The sequence below is a fragment of the Zosterops lateralis genome (genome assembly GCF_965231275.1).
Source record: "Zosterops lateralis genome assembly, chromosome: 5".
Taxonomy (NCBI): Eukaryota; Metazoa; Chordata; class Aves; order Passeriformes; family Zosteropidae; genus Zosterops; species Zosterops lateralis.
The window spans coordinates 2,566,757-2,584,691 of NC_139766.1; the positions used below are offsets into that span (position 1 = coordinate 2,566,757).

Below are 17,935 nucleotides of genomic sequence, written 5' to 3' on the forward strand. Positions count from 1 at the left end.
CCCCGCGCTCGCCCTGCCCTGAGAACAGGCCTCCTTTCACAGCCCCGGCCTCGCCGGAGGAATTCGCTTGTCCGGCCAGCGCCGCCGGCTCGGGGGGAAATCGCGGCGTGTCTGGCATAGCTGCTCCGGCTGCGCTGACCGCAGCGTTCCAGGGCTGAGCCAAGGCCTGCCCCCTTCTCCTCCCAGCGCCCGGGGTCCCCCCAGCACGGGGAGGGGCTGGAGCGGTCAGAGCACCCAGCTGAGGGGTGAGAGCCGGGCTGTACCTCCCTCGGCCTTGGTGTCACACACGAGTGTTCCTGCCCAGCGCCTCGGCCCCAGGCCCTGCCCGGGCTGTGCTCCTACACGAGCTGAGCCAGCCCCTCTCTGCTGTGAGACCTCTGTTGTTGTGGGTTGCAGTCCTGTGGACCCCAATCCTCAAGGGTCACAGCACCAGGATGGGATTTCTGCTTGATAATATTTGCCCTGGATCTGGTGAGGGGGAACCAGCTCTTCACCACATCTCTGATCCTCAGTTACCCCCCACATGGTGCTGGGGGGCTGCTGCTGGTGCCTTCTTCCCACCCACCTGGGCTTCTCCCAGAGCACCAGCCCTGCCTGAGGAGGGTGCTGGGGGCTGGTGTGGGGCCAGGGCTGTGTGGATGAGGCATTGCAGAGTCCAGGGGATGCTCCCACACTGTTCCAGAGTGTGACAAGCCCTGCAGCATGAACTGTGCCACCTGCTCCTGCCAGGCTCCTCATCCCAACCCAGAGACGTGCCAGCAGCCATTGGGAAATAGAACTTACAACTTTATAGAGGAAATAAAATTACAACTCAGAGATGGGGTAGGAGCCACCCCTGGGCAGCACTGTGGGCAGAGACACCTGCACCATCCCCAGGGGCTCCCAGGGCCCTGTGTGGGGGGTCAGCCCCGGGGTGAGGCTGTGGAGTGAGAGGAACCAGGGCTGGAGTGGGGAGTGGGATGGGAAGGGATGGAGCGGTGGGGGGTGCAGGACCTCCCAGACCGTACCCGTGTGCCGCAGCCCAGGGGATGTGGGCACGGCCTTCTGGCCAGTGGTTGGGGTGGCAGCCCCAGGCTGGGAGGTGCAGGTGTCGGTGCCTCCAGCACCAGCCCCCCCGAGGTGGGGAAGGGCAGCCAGTGGCGAGTCCTGGGCAATCCTTGGCAGGACACAGTGGCAGCAGCACTGGGCATCATCAGGCCTCCCTGCCGGTCTCCCAGCGGCTTCCTCCCACCCATATGTGGTGAGGGAGGGAGATGCCTGTCTCCCCAGGGCTGGGGCCCTATGAAATCTGGTTGTTGAGCTGACCTGGGTACTGTTCAAACCGCTTGTTGGCCTCCTCGCTGAGTGCATCTCCTGCGGGCAGAGGGCAGGGGCTGTCAGCTCTGGTGCAGTGCCAGCACCTTCCACTGTAGCTGCCCCCAGCACCAGCATCCCAGCCCATCCTCATCCTCAGGGCTTCCTGCAGCCCTGTCACTGCCCTCCACCCTCACCCCTGTGCCATGCCCCAGGCTATTACCAATGTGGCAGCTGTGCACCCAGATGCGGTGCCCGTCGTACTTGCAGTTGCATTTCATGGCATTGTTGGTGAAGTCACTTTCTGCCACCTCAAAGTTGGGGTTGATCACGACCTGTGGGGCATGGACAGTGAGACCCCTTGTCCCAGCCCCACAGGATGTGTCTCCCTAGCTGTGGTGGGTGTGCTGGAGAGCTCCAAGGAGCCAGTGGCTGCTGATGTGGTGGAGTGGTCCCATCCCTGTGCAATATGTGCCCATGAGCAGTGCTGCTCAGAGTTGGAAAACCCATGTGGCAGCATGTCTGAGCAGCCCTGCACCTCTGTGGGCACAAGGCACTGTCCCATGCCAGCACACCCACCAGGCCCACTGAGCTCCAGCAGGAGAGAGAGATGGGTGGCTGAAGTGTGGAGGGCTGATGTGCAGGGACAGAGGCTGGGAGGGTGGCAGGAGGGGCTGGGGAAGGTCAGGTGCAGCACCTGCAGGATGTAGTTGCCTGGCTTGACATCAGTGATGTCGATCCACTGGCAGTCGATGTCGTGCCGGTACAGGTCCCAGCAGCCCACGGTGATGCCCTGCTCCCCAAAGTTGGCACACTCGTACCTCTTGGCCACATCTGCAGGCAGGAGGAGAAACAGCTTGGCCCTGCTGAGACCCCCAGCCTGGCTCCCATGATGGGGACACAGGCAGGGACGCTGCTGCAGGGCCCCATGTCACGCACCTTCCTCACACTCAGTGTCCTCCAGGCAGAAGCTGGCCTTGTGTCCCTCGGCCACCTTGGTGCCGTTGGGGGTCAGGATGTCGTAGTGGGTGAAGATGTCCATGCTGTGGTAGTGCCTGTGGGAGGGAGCCAGCACCTGCTGCAGCCTTACATCAGCCCCCTGTCACCTGCCCAGCCCCTCACTGCCAGGAATGTCCCCACAGCCCCTGCTCTGAGGTAGCAGCACTGTGAGGTTGGGCAGAGCTGTGTCCTGCCCTGGAAGGGGACACTGCTGTGTCCCCAGCCAGCTGGCCCAGGCAAGCAGAGGGCTCAGCTGCAGGGCACAGCCTGGAGCTCTGTCCCTGCCCTCCTGAGACCGCAGCCCCAACACTGCTCATCCAGGAACAGCCCTAAGCCAACACCAGGCAAAATTGGACCTTGAGCAGCAGATTGGGGCTATCCAGGGTCACCCTCACACAGCGTCACCGTCATCCAGCATCACCCTCAGTTGGTGTCATACTTGCACATTATCACTCTCTTTCAGCGTCACCCCTGCCCAGCACCCTCCTCACCCAGTGCTGCCCTCACCCAGCCCACTGCAGCACCACCACCCTGTCCCCACCCTGACCCCCAGTCCCATCTGTCCCCTGCCCGTGCCCTGCACACACCGGTGACACTCGTGCCAGACCCAGGAGTGGCGGCCGGCCTTGGGGCGGAAGTCGGCGCGGCCGCGGTTGTGGATCTGGGAGGAGAAGCGGAGCAGGCGGCGGTGTCCGTAGGGCCAGTTGGCCAGGCGGGCTGAGCTGGCCAGGCAGTTCTCCTCGGCAGCACAGTACAGCATGTGCAGTGGCCGGTCCTCGATGTACGCCGTCTCCTGCACCAGCGATGCGTGCAGCAGCAGGTCGGAGGCGGCTGGGGACAGGCGGCTGCTCAGGGACAGGCCCTGCTCTCAGCAGGGGTGGGGCGAGTGGAGGGGATGGGGCAGTGCCCAGTGCTGGCAGGGCTGAGCCAGCCAGGGGGGACATGTGCCTTCCCCATTGGCTGGGGACCTGACCTCCATCTGCAAACCCCACTGACCATAGCCCCTGGCCCCACAACACTGTTGTCTACAGAGCCCACTGCCCACAGACCCCACTGCCTACATACCCTACTGCCTGCAGATTCCACTGTCCAGGGACACTACTGCCCAGAGTCCATGCCTGCAGACCCTACTGCCCACAGACCTCATTGCCCATAGACCCCACTGTCCATGGACACCACTGCTCAGAGTCCATGCCTGCAGACCCTCAGTCAATGCCTTCCCCACTGCCCAGACTCCCTCCCTGCAGAACCCCCACCCACAGACAGGCCCCCCTGCAGCCCCTGTGGCCGCTCACTCTCGGAGCAGATGACGCCTGCAGCGAAGCGTGTCCCCGTGTTCCTGCAGCTCAGGCTGGCTCCGTGGTGCTGGCAGTGGCTCAGGGACATCTCGTGGCCAGCGCACTTCACCCCGCTCATGACCATCTCTGTCACATTGCTGGCGTCCCAGTACCACGTCTCCTGGGGAGGGGGTGAGGCAGGGTGGGTGGCAGGGCTGGTGGCTGGATTGCCCAGGATCACTCACACCCAGGCTGCAGCCAAGCCCCCCACCACAGCTCCCCAGGCTCATAGCTGCCCATATGGCTCCTGTCCTGTGACATGGAGCAGCAGCTTCGTCCCTCTGTCCCCATCTGTCCCCACGCAGCCCCATGGTCATTCGGGAAGTGCTGGCCGGTGCCTGTGCTCACCAAGGTGTCACTGGGGCCCTCCCCACTGGCACCTACCGTCACCGCGTGCAGGGAGTAGCCCAGGCCGAGCTGACGACAGGCCACCATGGCCTCCTTGGTGGTCCAGCCATCGCTGCAGACCGTGCCCCACTTACTGCCTCGCTTCACCTCCACGCGGCCCTCAAACTCCGTCCTCCCGCCAGCCAGGCGGATCTGCGGGGAAACCCTGGGGCCGTGAGCGGGCACCCCACGCTGTGTCACCTCCTGCCCAACTCCCATCCCCATCCATCCCTATCCCCAGCCCCGTGAGCAGTGGTGGTGGCTGCTGCTGCCCTGGCCAAGCTGGTGCTGGCACCTACTTGTAAGCCGTGGTTAGCGAATCCCAGACCCAGCTGGCGACAGGCCACCATGGCCTCGAGCGTACCCCAGCCTTCGCCGCAGACCAGACCCCAGCGGGGCTGGTCCCCATCACCAGCCCCCACAGCCACCTCGACCCGCCCCTCGAAGCGGCTCCGGCCCCCGCTCAGCCGAATCTGCAGAGAAAAGCAGTGGCAGCATCATCGCCATCACAGGTGATGATCCCTCTGGACTGCAGGACTGTCCCCAGCCCCTGTCCCCTGGGGAAGCCAGGAACTGAGCAGAGCCAAGCACAGCTTTAGTGGGCAGGGAACTCCCCAAAACTGAGGACAAGAAATCGCTTGTGAGTTTGGGAATCGTCTCACCGGCGCAGGGAAAACAGTTCATTTTGAAATGGCGTCATTTCAGAAATGACAGGTGTGAGAGAGTTAAAGATCATTAAAAAAGCTCAAAGTGGATGAAACGATGGGCTAGAGCAAACAGGAACAAGTGGCTCCATTTGCTTGTTTCATCGCAGGTAAAAAAAAAAATCTCTCTTGGTTGGCCCACAGTGATTTTTTTTCTGGTGTTTCTGCTGGGGAATGGGCACAGGCTGGCAGCAGGAAAAGCAGCAGGGAGCAGCTACCCCACACCTCCTCTCAACACAGCAGCACCCACAGAGCACCCAGAACCCTCCACACCCCTCCTCACAGGGGTTCCCACCCACAAAATCCCTGAGCTCCCAGAGCATCCCTTGCCCCAGAGCAGGGGGAAATGTGTGGGGTGCAGAGGAGGAGAGATGAGGGTCCCATGGATCCTGTGGGCCTTTCCCAGCACCCTGCTCTGAGGCCCCACTGCTGGGAGCCCCATGGAGCCAGCAGCTCCCCGTGGTGCGCACCAGGTTCTCGTAGCCCATGTAGGGGATGTTGCAGCGAACAGCCGCGTCCTCCGAGTGCTTGCAGTCCTCCTGTGTGATGTTCCTGGAGGGGCAGTTCCAGAGGGACTTCTCGGTGCCCCGGCACTGCACCTCGTTCAGGTGGATGGGGCCCGTCCCTGTCGGAGGACAGCAGAAATCAGGGCGCTGTGACACAGGGATGCCCTGTCCCCAAGGCTGCCCTTTCTTTTTGGCAGATCTGAGGGAGTTGGACACTCCAGCCTCCACAGCTGCTGCTCGGGGCAGTGTGGCTGAGTGGCCGTAATCCCATTGAGATGCTCCAGCAGCCCAATGCCCACAGGACACTCCAGCCAAGCAAAGCCTGGATAAATGCCTCATACACAGCTCCAGGAGGAGATGCTGCCTGGCCCCTCTGCCCCATCAGCCTCACCTTGCCCCATGCGTGCCCCGGTGAGGGCCTCCTTGGCGCTGCCAAAGCCCAGCTCGCGGCACACGACGCTGGCCGACTGCAGGTTCCAGCGGTCGTCACAGACGGTGCCCCACTCGTTGCTCTTGAGCACCTCCACGCGTCCCTCACCCACCCTGGCGCCGCCCTTCAGCCGGATCCGGGGCTGCGGGAGCAGGGACAGGCGTGGGATAGTGTGGAATGGCACAGCACGGTGCTGCCCATGACTCCTGGGATGTGCAGGGACAGGACACTGTCCCCACCTCCTCCTCCAGAGGAGGTCACCCAGCAACCCGCACACCTGCAGAGCCCAGGGGACAGAGCCTGGCCGTGGGGCACTGTCCAGCTGTGGGTCACCACAGGACTCATCCCCTTTCTTGCAGGGCTCACCTGGCCTTGCTGCTGCTGCTGCTGGCGCTGTTTCTTCTTGTGGCTGTTGCCAGTGGCAAAGAGGGGCCCGGGCACGCAGCTGACCACGGCAGGCATGCCGGCCCCGCAGGCTGCTGAGGAGTTGCCCCGGTAGAACTCGAAGGAGCACATGGACAGGTGCACCTCTGTCCCTGTGCAGGACACCGAGTGCAGGCGGTAGTTGAGCTGCTGCCGCTCAGTGAAGAGCCTGTGGAGGGGAGAGGAGCCCTAAGCCATGGCCAGCCAGCGTGGCCAGTGAAGTGGAGGTGTCACCAGCCACCCTGCCTGCAGCTGTGTGCGCTGGCTGTGCCCCTTGCTCTGTCCCCAGGGTGACACACAGTGCCTGCCAGGCACCCACGCCTTGCCAACTGCCTGTCCCACACCCCCAGCAGCACAGGGATGCACGTGGGGACACGCACAGCTCTGGTGGGACTGCATGGGGCTCCTGTCTCTGGCTCTCCACTGGAGCCATTTACCTCTTCTTGGGCCCTACGTCCTCCCTGCGCTTTTGTTTAGGCTGAGATTTGGAGGCCCGCCTGGAAAATAGAAAAAACCATAACAAAGCCCAGGGCCCCAGGCTGTCACCTCTGCCTGCAGCAGTGACACAGGGAGCACAGCCTGCCCTGGTTTCACTGGAGGCTGAACTGGGCACCTCTGCCCACAACAAGACTCGTGTGCATCCCCTTTGTGTCACACAGGGGTGCAACAGCATCATCTGCTGCCAGCAGTGTGACACAGCCACACTCCACAGCAATGATGCAGTTTCCCACATGCATCCCACCAGGAAACTGCTGGATGCAGCCACATCACACAGCCACATCCTGCTCTGCCTTGTCACACTGCAAAAAGATCAAACACCAGCAGCCACAATTTGATCGGTCGGGTGTGGGTGAGGTTTGTCTGTGTCCTCATCCACATACCACACCACCACTGTGCTGTGTCCCCAAGGTGCAGGACACCCAGCAAGCAGCACCAAGCAAGCAGCACAGGCAGCCCCAGGGTGCTTGCCCTGGGGCCATGGGGCACGGTGGGACTTGCTGCAGGCTGGCAAGAACCTGCTGCCAGTGAGGGAAACAGCCCTGGCACAGGCTGAGCCATGAGGGGAAGCTGCCTGGGGCTCAGCACACACAAGGTGTAGGTGCAATCCCAACATCCTCAAATGCTTTGCTTTAGTCAAGGTGGAAGAGCTAAAACCCCAGAGCCCACAAGGAATGAAGAGAAGAGTAGCCCAGAGGAAGGCAGGGGACTGACAGCCCCAGGGACCAGGCAAAACCAAGCCTGGCCACTGTCCCCACAGGCCAGCACAGGTTGGTGCCAACCTGCACAGCCCAGTGAGCCCCAGGACACAGCACAGGGCTGGGATTTAGACAGCCAGAGGGCATCAGTGCCCATTCACACTCAGGAAACCACATCTGTATCCTGCCCCTGGATCTGGGTCCCCAGGACAAGAAGGTGTCATGGATGTGGTGTGAGCCCCAGGGAGAGCAGCAAGACAGTGCTGTGGGAGGAGATGAGGGTTGTAGGACTGTTCCAGCCAGGGCTGAGGTGGGAGCTGTGAGAATCCTGGCTCTTCCAGAAGGGAGGGAAGAGCACAAGAGAAAAAAGACGTGACTGACAACAAAGGGTTCAGGCTCAGGCTAAGGAAAACCTTTTGCCCATGAGGGCTGTTCCATACTGGAGCAGAAACCACAGGGTTTCCATCCTTGGAAGGTTTCAAATTCCAGCTGGATGAAGTCCTGGGTTTAACCCACAACTGGCTCTACTCCACACAGGGAGTTGGACCAGGACTTCCAGCCTGGATTAGCCTGTGGCTTCATATGACTGTGACTGTGCAGCCCCAAATTCATCAGCCCCTACAAAACTGGCTCTCAGGAGCCAGTTCCTGCTCAGGGCAGAGGGACAGGACTGCAGCCTCATGGAGACACAAAACATTTCCCCCAGTGCTGCAGGGGAAGGAGCTGCTCGCTGGGAAAGGGGCAGTCAGCACCAAACCAGCCAGGAAACAGCACATTGCAGCAAACAGGACCTTCAGGTGGGGAATGAGGAAATCCATGGGATGACCCTGCCTGAATTCAGTACCAGGGAAGGTGGTGGGACTGGGGCAAGGCCCTGTGCTGGGGGCAGAGCATCGTGGCAGCGGGCTCAGGAAAGAGGTGCCATGCCACAGCCCAGAGAGGATGGACTCTGGCTCACTGTATTCACCAACAAACCCAGCAGCAGGATTCAGGGACGGAGGGAAAAGGCAGCCAGACCAGCCCCTGGGCCTGGCAGAAAGGCAGCAAGAGTGACTGGGCAGAGGATGCAAGAGACCCCAAGCAGATGTGGCACTCAGGGCAGGATGTGCCACACTGTGCCCATCAACACTGCTGAGCATGGGCTCTGGTGCTCACACCAGCCCATCCTGTGGGGAATGGAGGGTTCACAGCCTTTCCAGCATCCCCACTGCTGCTTTCTGCAGAAAGCAGCCCATTTCCACAGCCTTTCCTCCCCATCCACCAGGAGAGACAGCTCTGCTCCGAGGCCTCCTGCTCCCCTCCCAGCGTGCCAGGACTCCTGCCTGGAGTGCAGGACAGGGCTACTCTGCCTTGAGCATGACCAGCTTGGGAGAGAGATCGTCTCTCGTGGGGAATGGGGAAGCCCATCATGCACAGGCAGATCCCCTGGAGTGGGGTTTGTCCTACTGGGCCAGCACAGCCCAAGCTTCCAGTCTGCTCTGTCTGGATCTGTTTGTGCCCAGATCCATTCTGATGGCAGAGACTGGTGGGGCCAGACAGCCCAGCTCTGCCACGGCTCAGCAGATGGGGCACCCTGGCCCCTTACCTGCTGCCCAGCCTGGGGCTGCGGCCCTTCATCCTGGCTGCTCGCCTCAGCCGCCTGTGGAGCAACACCAGAGCTGCCTGCTCAGGGCACACACAGTGCCAGGCACGGTGCCCTTGCTCAAACCATGGTGTGGCTGGAGCATCCCCTGATGGCTGCAAACCTCCCCTTGGGATGGGGACACCACTGCCAGGGAGCAAAAGTGCTCCCCTTGAAGTGGCCTTTGCCGTAGTGTGTGTGGTAGGGGGATAGCCATGGCCCCCCAACCACCCCATGGCCCCCCAGCTTGGTTTGCAAGTGTCCAGATGGCCAACTGGGGCTTGGACTGGCGAGCAGCAGGGTGGGAGGGATTTTAGGAGCCACAACACCAACAGCACAGCCTATGGTGTCCCCCCACTCCCTTGGCACCATCCCCAGCTCTGTGCCCCTGGCTGTGCTTGGACACCCCACCCCTGTGGGCTCCCTGCCGGCCTCACTCACCTGTAGAAGTTCCTGTTGACTTTCTTCTCTGCTGGGAAGCCCATCATGCCACAGATGACGCGGCTGTTGTGGCTGTCCCAGCCCTGGTCGCAGATCTGTGCCCAGCTGTCCTTGTAGCGAACCTCCACGATTCCCTCTGTCACCGGCAGCTGCCGCCGCCCCCCGGACACCACCGGCCGCAGCCGGACCTCCTCCACATGGCTCTGCTCGGTCTGCGGGGATCAGATCAGCCCCGGCTCACATTATATCCCATCACCCCTCCTCCTGCCAGCCCGTCCCCAGGGAATCTCCAAGGATGCAGGAGAGGGGTTCCCAGTCACAGGTGGGGCACAGGGACAGCCAGTCCTGCATTCCTCCGTCTGATGGCCCTGGGCAGCCAAGGAGCCTCACCCAAGTGCCTCTTGTCCCCCTTGGGTCCTCAGGTGCATCTCCAGGAAGCACAACAGGGAAAGCCAGTGCTGCTTTCCTGCACCCCCAGGGAGAGCTCCCAGCCTGCCCCACACCCGGGGTGCTCTGTGGCATCTTGGACATCACCAGCTGCCCACTCTGGCCAGCAGTTTCCTCACCTCGATGACGTTGGAGTCCTTGAAGCCTGGAATCCGTTCATCCTTGCAGACAACACCTGCATCTTCCTCGTGGCTGCAGTCGCTGTTCCCCCAGCCCCGGTGTTTGCAGTCCCCGATGCTCTTCTCAGTTCCAGCACAGTTCACATTGTCCAGCCAGATCCGCCCTGCCAGACACAGCCTAGGGGTCAGGGGGAAGCCAAGCATCCTCTGGGAACAGGGAACGTGCCCACAGAGCACAGCCAGAGACCATGCAGGTTACAGCAAGAGCTGTAGCACAAAAGCTGAGGCCAGTGAAATGCCAAGAGTAAAGTTCTGGGTGGAGGATTCTGCAGATGGAGACTCTCCACCTCCCCGAGGGGCTGCCCTGACAGACACAAACCTCCCCCATGAGCACACAACCACTGCCAGGCACCCTGCAAACACAGAACCCTCCCCTCGCCAACCCCCCAGGCAATGTAGGGGGCCATGCCAGGGGAGAACACTGTACCCACCACCCCTCTCACCACCTGGGAAGCCGCACAGGGATGAGTTTGCCCTCTCTTACCCACTCCTTTGCCGTACTTGGCGCTGTGGGCCCAGCCGGTGGCGGCCACGAAGCCGAGGTGCCTGCACAGCACGTGGGCGTTGCTCAGCGTGAAGTCGTCGTCGCAGATGGTGCCCCACTCGTCGTTGTAGAACACCTCGACCCGGCCCTCGTTGTGCTTGCGGGGGTAACCGGCCAGGCGGAACCTCAGCTGGGGCCCGGGGTGGGGTGTGGGGCCCGGGGCGGTGGGATGGGCACTGCCCACCCACAGCCACGCACTGCCCAGCAGCACCAGCAGCTCTGGCCATGCCCAGCCTCCCATGGCAGTGTGGCCCTGCAGGGACAGACAGGCAAAACTGGACCAAAACTGGACCAAAATTGGACACAAGTGTAGGAGCATCCGTGTGGACGGCAGGGAGAAGGAACTCTGCAGACCTGAGATATTCTAGAAACACGTGGGTTTATTGCAAGGGTGGTGGGTAAAAAGGGCTTTGCCTTCATCCACCAGCCTGGGCTGGAGGGAAGCCCCAAAGAGAGAGATGGTATGAAGTAAGAGAGATCGCAGGGTAAGGGAGGTAAAAGAGAGCGAGGACCTTGTTACAATACATTATATCTCCTTTTTTGTTGAATATTCTAATTTATAGTGACCAACCCGTGCGAGATACAAAACCTACAGACTTTGCATACAGCCTATGAGAACTACAATATCACCATATCATCCTAGATTCTAAACTCTAAAGACTATTCTCATCTAGCTTTTCCCTAATACCTTGGCAGAGCTACTCCCTTGAGTCCGATTGTTTTCTATCCCTCAACCTATTTCCAGCTAATCACCATCTTCCTCCCTGCCATGATCACATCTCAAAGCTGGCTTTCATTTCTATTTCATTCACAGGTTTTATATCTTTAGTATTTCTTGCCAGGCGATCATATTTGTAAGCTTTTCCTGTCTCATCTTTCCCAACAGCCAGCACCCCCATCCAGTCCCCCTGCTCAGCTCTGTGCTGGGTAACCCCCTGCCCAGTACCAGCACAGCGACGTGCCTTGTCCTGGCCAGAGTGCCCCTGACACAGCCCCTGCACTGGCCCTGCACCCCTGGGGCTGTCAGGGACCTGCCCAGTGTCCTTGTCCCCTGTCCCCCTCTGCCAACAGCCCCTACCGAGCCCCCACTGCACAGTCTGGGCACATCTGAAGGGCAAGTGAGGAGAGATGGGCACAGGGGAATGCAAGGACAGGGGAATGCAAGGAGGGAAATGAGCTGCCAGACCTGAGGGAGCTGGAACAGGCTCAGGGCACAGGGAAAGCCCAGCTGGACCGGCCAGGAGCTCGATCCAGCAGGAGCAGGGAATGGCTGCAGGCTGAGGGGATTCCAGCCCACGCTCCTGCCCTCTGTGATGAGCGAGGAACATTCACATTCCTCTGTGCCGCGTTCCTCCGTTCCTCCGACAATATTTGTGGCTCCCTGAATACCTGAGGGAGATGTGGTATTCCTGCACCAGCCCCACGGCAAACAATAGTGAAAACCCTTCTCTGTGAGCTGCCCTCCCTTCCTTCCCAGTGTGCTATTCCCATGGATCCTGTAGCTCAGGAGCAGCATTTCTGCACGGATGGTGTTGAAAAGCTCTGACTGATGCTCACCCACGACCACTTGCCCATCTCCCTGTCCACTGCAGTCTTGTGCCACCATTTCTGCCAGTCCCAGGGGATCAGGGACTGCTTCCTACCCTTCCATGGTGGGAAAGCATGTCCCCAAAACACCCCCAGGGCAGCCCCCCAGCAGAATGTCTCTGTCTCCAAGTCTCCCCAAGCACAGATCCTGCGGGCTGCACTCACACAGACTGTGCTTGCCATTAGAAAACGTTAAAAAGAACAAGTTTTGGCTTTCCTGGGGTGATTTAAAATTCCCGTATTTAGCTGCAGTGTCATAGAGAAACGGAAACAGATTCAAACCCCACGCAGAGCTGGGGGCTGGCACGGCTGCTCCACCTCCCCACCATCCTCCGGGGCAGGGTTTTCACAGAGGAATCAGCCCCATTCCTGCTTGGTTCACTTTTCCAGATGATGAGGACTTGGTCCACACTCTTGAGAATGCCTCCTGGGCTGAGGCAAAGATGAACCAGGATGGTGCCCAGTGCCAGCCCCTTTTCCACACCCATAACACCAGCACAAACCTCCACAGGGCCCAGCCCTGCTGCCTCCCTGCCCCTTTAGGCACACATCACATTGGAGATGCCACCAGAAGCAGTGAGAACTTTGGGATGAGCCTGGTGCCTGCAGAGATGCTCAGGGAGAGAGCAAGGAATAACAAGGACCAGCACTGCTGGTCCAGTTCTACACCAGACACAGTGGTGGGAATGACTGGACATGGCACTCAGTGCTCTGGTCTGGGTGACAAGGTGGGGATTGGTCACAGGTTGGACTCGATGACCCTGGAGGTCTTTTTTAATCCTATAATTCTGTGAAGCACATCACCTCCCTCAGAGCAACCACATCAGCGTGGGTCTGGCTCTCTCCTCTATCACAACTGGGGGGCACAGGGGACACCGCAGAGCTGGTGGGGACATGGCCCAGGCAGCTGGGAGCCCTGGGGTTGGTGGGAGCCAGCTCTGGGCTCCTGGTGCCTCAGCTGCCTGCTCTGGCACTGCCAGAGCTCAGCAGGGCGTGTTTGTGGGCAGACAGCGGGGAAACGCTCTGCTGAACCTTTTACCCGGCCAGCAGGAAGGGAGGGCGGGTGCAAAGGGCCACCTCAGCCCTGCCAGTGGCTTAGGAAAGGGGATTTCTGGGCTTGGAATGGGAATTCTCCATCCTCATCTCCACACCGCCTGGGAAGCCGCAAAGGGATGAGTTTGCCATCTCACAGCAGTAACAAAACCTTATTCCACCCCAGGGTCACCGAGGCGACATCTCCCTGCCCAGAGGAAGGGCTGCAAACCCTCAGAGCTGTCCTGACACACAAATGTGGGTCCCCCTCAGTGCTAACTGTAACACACCCTGGGGTGTGTTTCCTTAGGGAAGGCTGGAGTGCACAAGGATTGGAGCTTCCCGAGTGAGCAGGATGCTCTGCTGTGGAACTGGGCAGTTTTGCAACGGGGTCAGTCCAACCCCAAAGGACAGCAGCACAATTAATGCCAATCTCCACGGTCCAGCAGAAATAGCCCGTGTCAGGAAGCAGGAATGGCCTTTTATGAGATCACAGGTCCTGTTAATTGGAGTAACTGTGCTGATATAACAGCCTGGGACTGGAAGGCATTCGATTCATCTTGCACCACCTTTTAATGAATAATTAGCACTCAACAAAGTCAGTGCACCTTCTGCTAAGTGGATTAAAACTGGTCACCTGCTGGAACTAAAATGTGGTTACTACATGGGGAAGTCACCACTCTGTGGCCTTTCTGGTGAGGATCACATGCTTTTCAAAGCAAAACTATGCCAGGAGGAGGAAAAAAGCACCTTCCTGGTACAGACTGAAGAGACAGAAATAGGGGGAAACAGAGATAGGAATAGGGACAGCCTGGTACATCAGCTTTGTGCAGCCTACATCCTTGGCTACACTGAAAATTTAAATCTGTGCATTGAGAAACAAACCACACAGGATCAGAGACCAGAACACAGCACCTGAAAAGTGCTTGGGCTTTCTTTATGCAGTAAATTATTGATTCCCCTCCGAGCCTCAGCAGTGTGACCTCCAGGGTCTGCAATCCCTGCTCCTGGTCCTGCTTCAGCTCTGCTCCAGCATCTCTCATCCTCACTGTGCTTCCTCTGCCCTGGCACCTCAGCTCTGCCACTCACCTCAGAGTTTCCCAGTGACATTCCCAGCTGAGCTCTGTGGGGCCAAAGCCTTTTCCATGCCCAGCCCAGGACAGCTGCCATGTGAGCTCCCTGCAGCCCAGCACGGCTCCTTCCCCGTTCCTGCACCACCTCCCTCTCCGAACACGCTCCGTGTCTGTGTCCTGGGCAGTCAGGCTAACAGGGCTCTCATTGTCCACATCACTTTTTCCATTTTCTGAGGCACAAGTTGTGCGTTTGCTCCTCTCCTGCTGCCCAGCTCCTCGTTCTGCCTCTTTGCAGGCTTTGCTCCAGCCCTGCCTGCTGCTCCTGATGGGGAGCCCACCCCAGCATCCCAACCATCCTGCTGTCAGCTCCAGCCAGGGACAGTCTCCTCTTGGAGCAGGGCTTGTGCCACTCTGGATGTGCTGCCCCGGGCACAGATGCTCAGCAGAACTCCAGTGTAAGGGTAAAGGGCTCTGGAGGATGGGCTGGCTGGGCGTGGGAGCTGGGAAGCAGCCCAGGTTTTTGCCACTGCCCAGGAAACCTCAGGAATGTCCCAGCTGGGTGTGCACGAGGCCCTGAACCACATCCCAGCCGGCTGGTGCTGCTGGTGGGGTGTCTGAGAGTACTGTGGAGTCAAAATCCTGAGGCTCCCTCCAGTCCTCAGCCCTGTGCTCCTGAGGTTGGCATGGCTGAGAGGAGCTTTCAGGCCAGGGGACATGGCAGCAGGAGCCACAGCAGTGCTCAAACTGCTCCCATGCCATGGCTCTGCCTGTCCCAGTCAGTGATGGATCAGAGGACAGGAGAGTCACCCTGACAGGGTCTACAGCCCTTATGGCCAGGCACTGTCCTCATCTTGCACAGGGGCTGCCCCTTCCAGAGGGGTCAGCTGTGCTGGTGGGGGTGCCCCAGGACTGTTCAAATCATGTGTGTCCTTCTGCACTCACAGGGCATAGAGCAGGACATCAGTCTGCCCCACCAAACACCCCAACAGATCTCGGGAAGGGGCAGCTCCCAGTGAGGCAAGTCCTCTGTTAAATCTGTATTTAATCAGCATGGGGCATCCTTGCAGCACAGGGATGACATCCCAAGCCACAGCAGCAGGGAAGGGCCAGGTCACAGAGGACCCTCAGGGACATGCTCGCTCAGCAGCAGCCTTGGACACACCCACGGGGGACATGGAGCATCCCAGGCACTGACAACTGGGAGGACTCAGAGCAGAGCAGCACAAGAGAGCGAGGACCTGGGAAACCCGCCAGCACAAGGGAGAGGAAGCTCGCTCTGTTTATCCTTCCTTGAGAAGGTTACGGGGTGACACAGTCACTCTCTGCTGATGTCCCAGGCCAGGACATCCCTGAGAGCAGAGGGTCACGTCCCCAGCAGTCGGGGCAGGAGAAGGTCTGGTGAATCCCATGGCTTCAGGGCTCCATCCCTCCCCTTCTCCCTTTCTCCCCAGGGCCTCACACACAGGCTCAGCACTGGTCCTTTCGCAATCCGGCTGCCTGGATGTGCCTGCTCCGCTTTTCCCTCTTCCCGGCAGCCCTGGAGTGCTGGGAACTCCTGTGCACCAAAGCAGGGGAGCCCCAACACCCCCACCCTGCTCAGGAGGGGACCTGACACGGGTCACAGCTCCGGGGTAAAGCACCACCAAGGTCTGGAAGCACCAGGAAGCAGCCCAGGGTCACCAGAGGGATCTGGATTCCCCCTGGCAGGATTGGTGTCACTCCCAAAATGACCATCTCCCGTGGCGGGGAGCTCACTGCCCCTCGCTGCCCACCCCTGCCCCATCCCCGGCAGGGACAGGGACCCTGCAGAAGGGACACTCCGGCTCTGGGGGTGTCAGCAGGGACAAAACATTGTGTGAGACTGAGGCTGCACTGCCCCTGACAACCCCAGGTCCAGCCCCTTTGATGTCCCCATGTCCCGCTGTCACCCCCTAAGGCAGGGCAGGTCCCAGCACAGCTTTTTGCAGCTCCTACCCCCACCCAGCCTCCCCAGGGCACGGCGGGGCCCCCGCTCTGCTCTGAGCTGCCCCGGGCTCGGCAGAGGCAGCCCTGGGAGGGAGGAACCAGCTGCCGGCAGGAGGGAAAGACCTCGGAGGAATGCGCAAACATCAGCCATCCCCAGGGGCGGAGGGGCGGCAGCGGGGCTGGGAGCTCTGGGGATGGTGGTGGGGATGGTGTTCCAGGCACCCTGGGGCAGGGAACCAGCCCTGCTGGACCTGCTGGAGACCGGACCCTCTGAGAGCGGCTGGGAAGGCGAAAAACCAGCGGAGAGGGAGGAATCATCCCTTCCAGCGCCGCCACATCCCTCCATCCATCCTCCCTCTGCCATGAGCTGCAGCGAGTCCGGTCTTCATGGAAATCCTGAGTCTCCGCCGGCCTTTCTCTAACCCGCACAGGCTTTGGGCTGCGCTACAGCCCCGAAGGGGCACCCAAAACCCCGCCGGGCTCCGGTTCCCGTGGGACACCGGGCACGGCACGGACACGCTCCGACCCCGGGACACCCCGGGGCGCCCCCGGCCCCGCAAAGCGGAGCCCCCGCCGCTCCTCCCGGGCCCCGCGCGGTATCTCCGGGTGCCGAACCGAGCCGAACCGAGCACAACCGAGCCGAACCGAGCGCAACCGAGCCGTACCAAGTTCTGCAGTGCTGTGCCGTGCCGAGCCGTGCAGTGCCGTGCCGTGTCCTGCCGTGCCGTGCAGTGCCGTACCGTGTCCTGCCGTGCCGTGCCGTGCCGTACCGTGTCCTGCCGTGCCGAGCCGAGCGATTTCGGTCCGTGCCGCCGCGCTCCGCCCCGGCCCGCCCCGCCCGTGCCCGTGTCCGTGTCCGGGGCCGCCCCAGCCCGACCCGGCCCGCACCGAGCGGCCCCGGCCCCGCCACCGGGACGGTCCGGACGGCCCCGCGCCCCCGGTTTGGGGCCGGCTCCAGCCTCCGCCCCGGCCGGGCTCCGCTCCAGGGCCGGCCCCGGCCCCCCGGGATGGAGCGGCCGCTGTTGGGGCCGAGGGGCGCTGCCCGCCCCGCCGCCTCTCCCCGGGTTTTGGCCATCCCGACCCCAGCCAGCCCTCTCCATTCACCCCGGGGCCGGGGCAGTCAGCGCCGAAGGGCGAGAGAGGGAAACAGCCAGGAATGGTTTGTCCCTGGCTGTCCCATTCCAGACACTGCGATGGGGTGGATGGACAGATTGGTCATCCTGCTTGTCCTGGGCAGGTGCGGCCCCCAGAGCCCCCCGAGGCCGGGGGTCCCATCCCGCAGGAAAGTCCTACAGCCCTGTGCTCACACTGCCAGCGGCTGGAGCAGCTTCCCGCAGTGCAGAACAGAGTGGAGCAGCTGGGGTGTGTTGTGGGGAGCTGCTGTTTGAGGGGACACAAACCCGACTGTCACAACAGCCAGTGTGAGATGTGTGAGAGTGTATGAGGGTGTAGAGAGATGTGCTGGCACCCCAAGACTTTCCCCCAAGAAATGAGCCACGGGGAGAGCCCAGCAAATGCTTTATTGCCTCTGGCCCCAGGCACAACAATAGAGGCTGCCTCACCTCATCCCAAACCACATCAATCCGTACAGACAAGCAGGTCCTCAGTGCTGGGAGCCAGCCCCAGCACCGGCTGCCCAGTCTCAGGCCACACAGGGGGTGGAGAGAGCTGGACAGCCCAGCCTGTGTGACAGGGACACTCCTGTAGCACTAAGGCACCAGGCTGTGCTCCAGGACCACAAAAACCCAAATACTGCCCATGGGATCTTGCA

General features: G+C 61.0%; 1 protein-coding gene across 1 annotated transcript; it reads right to left on the reverse strand.

The window, feature by feature from the left end:
• Nucleotides 1–828: 828 nt before the first annotated feature.
• On the reverse strand, nt 829–17,239 carry LOXL3 (lysyl oxidase like 3; the record flags this gene model as incomplete). Its single annotated transcript, XM_083862355.1, has 14 exons — nt 829–1,353; nt 1,517–1,628; nt 1,991–2,127; nt 2,233–2,348; nt 2,880–3,123; nt 3,588–3,750; nt 4,014–4,169; nt 5,191–5,345; nt 5,618–5,798; nt 6,023–6,248; nt 9,338–9,549; nt 9,904–10,067; nt 10,448–10,760; nt 16,820–17,239. 14 exons carry the CDS (start codon nt 17,237–17,239, stop codon nt 1,280–1,282), a joined length of 2,673 nt encoding a protein of 890 aa, XP_083718481.1. The 3' UTR covers nt 829–1,279.
• Nucleotides 17,240–17,935: the final 696 nt, after the last annotated feature.